This window comes from Triticum urartu, chromosome 3A (assembly GCF_056163025.1).
Source record: "Triticum urartu cultivar PI428250 chromosome 3A, HENAU_Tu73, whole genome shotgun sequence".
NCBI lineage: Eukaryota > Viridiplantae > Streptophyta > Magnoliopsida > Poales > Poaceae > Triticum > Triticum urartu.
In genome coordinates this window covers 715,256,748-715,262,144 of record NC_141875.1, presented here as the reverse complement: position 1 = coordinate 715,262,144, position 5,397 = coordinate 715,256,748, and the positions used below count along the sequence as shown (strand labels likewise).

Genomic DNA, 5,397 nt, shown 5'->3' with positions numbered 1-5,397 from the left:
ACCGTCGGCGTTGGTGCGCGGTAGCATTGGCCACGTGCCACCGGTGTCGCGCACGACGCGTTGGTGAACAACCATCGCACCGCTGCCGTTGCTGTTCTGCGTCTCTGTCCCGCTCTTCTTCGGGCTGCTAGATCCCGTCATCACAGGTCACGAGCAACCAATCTCTGATGCCAATTGCGAGACGAACCCCGCCCTAAGTAACTCCGGCGATCACCGGAGCAGTGGAAGAGAGAGAGAGAGAGAGAGAGAGATATTATATTTGCACTGCGAACAACTTTGCAGGTTTTCTATTTATTCTCCTTTTATTTTCAGTCTTTATTTATAGACACTAACAGAAACAACGGAAAATGGGGCACGATCGGGCCGCGAGTGCCGCCATCCCAGCATCCCCATTCGACGCCCTTCATGGCGCCATGACCGTTTAGTCGTGCCATCCCACGATCGGGTCAGGGCGCCGCACAACTAGCTAGCTACGGCCGAGGCGCAGCTCGGTTATTTAACTGACGAAACTGAAGAAAAACAGCTAATGTCGAAACTGAACTTTTCGACACCTAAAACCCTGCTGAACCTGAAGTTTAAGCAGCAACATAGTCCACATGTACATAATTGTTATGTACATATACCAACCACAATCAGGCTACCGTACACAGGGCGTCGAAAACGACCAACGTCTCTTCTCGTCTTTCAAGGAACGTGGAATCAATTGTGGTTTGAAAGGACCGACGCAGAAACCTTCTTCAAGGATGAACACACTTTGGAGATGTCTGATTCCGTGTGACCAGCTGATACGAACAGGCGGATCCCAACCGGGAGCTTGCACCTGTCCAAAGTTGACCTTTTGGATGGGACCACGAAAACTGAATCTTCCTTCAAAGCCTGGTGGAGAAACTATGCATGAATACAAGCTTATGAACATTCATGCTAGTTGCATCTCCAAGTCTAACTTACCTGCCCGGCAATGGTTTCAAGAAGATCTAGGTCAGTGGCCAGAGAACCTGTCGATTTATTCAGCTTGAGGAAGACAATAGGTGACAGAACATGGCTAGAAATCTGAAGCCCCGGTGTACCTGACAGTCCTGCAATCAAATCAAATACATCAAGGTGGGTGACCATACAACAGGTAGCAGGCTTATACCATGAGTTCCGCGACTGTAGTACTAGTTAAATGTCAAGAGAAGCATCTTTACCTTTACGCAGAAGAGCAACATTGCTCCTTAGTTTGGTCAGAACTGAAGGATTCTCTTCCAGGTAGTTGACAGCAGAAATTGCAGCACTGGCAAGATAGGGCGGCAAAGAGGCAGAGAAGACATAGCCAGCGCTGCTTAGACGCTGCAAAAATGTAACACCTTAATCATCCAAATCTCCAAATGTTTAACAACAAAAGTTCAGTTTATCTCAACTGATGTTTTAGCAATCTGAAATTGCATCTACCTGATGATCAACAACTCTGGCGCTTCCTGTGCAGAAGCCACCGTCGCTAGCTAATGCATTTCCCATTGCAGCAGTGATGATATCAATTTTGTCAATCTGCACAATGTTAGGAAATTTCAGAAATAGAAAGAACAAGGCTAGGAGTAAGCACCAAACACTCACTGGAACCCCATAATGTTCAGCAAGGCCCCTTCCAGACTTGCCAAGCACACCAAACGAATGGCTCTCCTCCAGAATAACACGGAACCTATATTTGTCCCTCAATTTGATTATCTCATCCAAGGGGGCAATGTGACCAGAATTCTGCAGTTCACCACAAGAGAGGGTTTCATCCCAAGGTTTATAACTACAATATTTCGTGGGTTTACAAGAGAGGGTCTCATTTTTATAGTTGAACTCCTAAAAAAATACGGAAAATCCTACACTTATTTAATATAAAATAGTCACTAAAAGAAGCACACCTGGTAGATAGATTCCACAACAATGTAGCGTCTAATCTTCTCACTACGTTTATTTCCACAAGTAATTTTTTCCAAAGTGTGAGCGAGGGATGCCATATCATTATGCTCGAAATAAACAACAGTACTTCTGGAGAGATAGAGTCCATTTTGCACTGCCCAGTGAACACCCTCATCACTACAACGCACATATGAAAATGGTTTCAGCTAGAGAGGAAAAAATGACCTTCAATGCCAAGTACTAGCCATGTTTGTCAAACTGAAAAGTAAGAACAACTGCATGTCTGAAGATGATATGGTATAGTTCATATATATTCACAAAAAGATTTAAAAAAAAAAGGACAGTTTACTCACGCCACTATGATATCTCCTTTCTTACAAAAGGCAGGTATCACACTGAATATTGTAGATATCCCATATGAATACAAAATGGAGTCTGGGGTTCCCAGGAAGTTAGCTATTTTTGCCTCGCAGTCAAGGTGGACATCTGCAAGTGTTCCACGTTCAAAAACTAAGCTCCTTCATATGTGCAATAGAGGTAATTAGCTGTGAACCTGAACAGGGAATATACAGACCAATTGTTCCATAAAAGCCACGTGGACCGCATGATCCAACGCCATATTTTTTCAACGCACCAACACAGGAATCCTACAATTCACTCTCACCGATCAGATATTCCGGACAAATATAGTTGTCAAAAATACTGGCAAACAGCACTGTTTTCTCTTACAGTAATTTTCTCGTTGCCAATTAAACCAAGGTAGTTTGCTGATGCAAAGTTCACAACTTCCTTCCCATCAATGGTCGTATGTGGTCCAGCAGCACTGTATAAGAAATCAACAGATATCAGTGTTAATTATGGCCCTCAAAAGTCAAGACAGATTATAGATCCCCCACAAATAAAGTACATATCATACATTTTCAAATTTATTGTTCGCAAACATTTTCAAAATTTTCATTCGTGGACATTTATTAAAGTCACGAATCACAAATTTTTTTAATAAATATTTTTTAGTTTAACTTTCGTGAACTTTTTTTAAAGTCGCGAATCAAAATTATTTTTTTAAAGTTCACAACTTAAAAAAAATGTTCGCGAATCACAAATATTTTTCAAATTTATCGTTCACAAATTTTTTTAAAGTCGTGGAAAAATAGTTTTCAAATTAATCATTCACCACATTTTCAAATTTATCGTTTGCAAGCATTTTCAAAAAAAATCGTGGACATTTTTTTCAAGCCACGAATCATAAATATTTTTTAATTTATCGTTCGCGAACTTTTTTTAAAGTCCTGAATCACAATTTTTTTAATGTTCACAACTTTAAAAAAATGTTCACGAATCAAAACTATTTTTCAAATTTATCGTTCTCGACCTTTTTTTTAATTCCGTGAATAAATACTTTTCAAATTAATCATTCACGAACATTTTTAAATTTATCATTCAAAAACATTTTCAAATTTTTTGTTCCTGGACATTTTTTTAAAGTCACTAATCACAAATATTTTTAATTTATCGTTCGCGAACATTTTTTTAAACTCGCGGATCACGAATATATTTTTTGAAACGTTCGCGAACATTTTTTGAAAGTCGTGAACAAATAGTTTTCATATTTATCGTTCACGAACATTTTTTAAAGTCACGAATCACATATATTTTTAAAGTCGTCAACAAATTTATCGCCCTTGACCGTTAGAAGGAGAAAACCGGGCAGCTGGCCGGTTCAGATGACCTGTGCGACCTATCTGCTCCCGTAATGCAAGTTCTATGACGAGTTTTTCCGATTTGCAAGTACCGTGACTTAAGTGCACCCGCAACGCAAGTTTTCGAACCGCCGGTGCCATTTACTCCTATTTGATCAAGTTGTATATATCTACATTTCATATTTCATCGATCTCAGGAAATGAATTTAAAATAGATTGAAAATCAAATACAAGAAAAAACTATAGAATGCTACCTGGCGATAGTGAGCTTTGATAAAATAGTAAGATCATTTGCATATACTTGTGTGAGTGCTTTTCTTCCATTATCTATTTCTATTGCATAACTGAGACAAAGGACAAAATAAGATGTTCTAGGGTAGGAATTACTCAACAGAGCAATGCCAAAGCGAGGGGTTTGCAAATTCCTAAAATCTATAGTTGTGCAGGCACTTGTGGCATTGTTGTAATACCGAAACAAATAAAAGAAGAAGAAAAAACTATATTTACAAATGAAGCCATCGCACAAACCTTTCCAAGATTGGTGTGTCAATTTGGGGACCCTCTTTGATTGGAGGACATAAAGGTTCTGGTTCCCATTCATCACATAGCTCATCAACTTCCTATGGAGATAAAATAGAAAATTATTGCCAAAATATTTCATGGAGCGATGACCAAAACCAGCACTTTTAACATGTACAGACAACAGTCAATGGACACAGAAAGACTGTACCTTCTCGCAAAGTGGCTTCTTTGGAGGTTTGTAGCTCTTTCTGGAAAGCTGAAACACAATGAACGCAATAAGTAGTCCTCCCGCAACCAAGTAACCTACAAATTTACACCACTCAAAATGTCAAAAACTGTATCACATAACAGAATTTTAGTTGACAGATAGAAGAGGCTAGCTTACCATCGATATGAACCCCGAAGACGACTGCACAGGCAACAGGTGTGTTGAATGCAGCTGAGACACGATCAATCACCGCTGTTGTGGCATTCACAATTGGCAATGTAAAGTCCATCTCCTAAATCCTAATTCTATGCGAGCCTTTCAAACCTGCCAAGCAAACGACGCTCCGTAACTCAATCTACCAGAAAAAAGCAGAACGTATCCTTAAAGTCTACACAAATCTGACGTCAAAGATTGAACAAACACAAGGCGATCTTGTTTAACTAAGACTATTTTTACAACAATAACACGCGCTTGGATCGCTATGTCACCTGCATCGAGCGAACGTTTCAGTGAGATAAATTAAAGCTGAAGAAGGCCTTGACCCAAAACCCAGACGGCTCTTGATCATGCGGCGTTTGGTTTTGTTGGGATGGAATTGGGAATTGGGCTTGGGAATGTGAAATTCAAGAGAACAAGAAACATAGCACTTCTCACCTGATCTTATACTCTCGGACAAGAAAAAGACCAGGCTCAGCTCCTAGCACACAACCGGCAGTCCACATGCATGACTTGATCGCAGCATTGATAATTTTGTAGATTGTATTATATGCATCTTGTGTGGACCTCCTTCGGCGTGCGTTATGTTTGAGTGCTGGAAAGATTTTATTAATTTTCGTCAGTACGCCCATAAGAGAATGCTAGATCCAACTACCAGCCGGTCCACTTGAATATGGAGCCTGGGAAGCAAGTAGCAAGCGTAATCTCATCCTGTAAATAAAATAACGGACCTTCGTGGCGTCACATTATTATGCATCGTACAGTGAGAGATTCATTGATGTATATTGTAGTACTATTGATAATAAGCCGATGTGGCACAACAAATTAATAAAGAGAGGTCATATGAGTATCATGCTCTAT

The 5,397-nt window shown here is 40.0% G+C and overlaps 1 protein-coding gene across 1 annotated transcript; it reads right to left on the bottom strand.

Annotated features, from left to right (window-relative positions):
- Positions 1-265: 265 nt before the first annotated feature.
- On the bottom strand, positions 266-4,953 carry LOC125527197 (long chain base biosynthesis protein 1a). Its single transcript, XM_048691744.2, has 13 exons — positions 4,809-4,953; positions 4,498-4,644; positions 4,321-4,415; positions 4,119-4,210; positions 2,620-2,713; positions 2,465-2,537; positions 2,244-2,376; positions 1,893-2,067; positions 1,594-1,734; positions 1,432-1,527; positions 1,188-1,329; positions 949-1,076; positions 266-876 (listed from the first exon to the last, which is right to left on the bottom strand). Exons 2-13 carry the CDS (start codon positions 4,607-4,609, stop codon positions 700-702), a joined length of 1,458 nt encoding a protein of 485 aa, XP_048547701.2. The 5' UTR covers positions 4,610-4,644; positions 4,809-4,953; the 3' UTR covers positions 266-699.
- Positions 4,954-5,397: the final 444 nt, after the last annotated feature.

Excerpts from the sequence above, each read along its gene's own strand:
- LOC125527197 (XM_048691744.2), bottom strand. The coding sequence starts at position 4,609 with ATGGACTTTACATTGCCAATTGTGAATGCCACAACAGCGGTGATTGAT. Across the intron at positions 2,538-2,619 it reads TTGGCAACGAGAAAATTACT|GATTCCTGTGTTGGTGCGTT; the intron begins GTAAGAGAAAAC and ends AGTGAATTGTAG. Across the intron at positions 877-948 it reads TTGAAACCATTGCCGGGCAG|GCTTTGAAGGAAGATTCAGT; the intron begins GTAAGTTAGACT and ends TTTCTCCACCAG.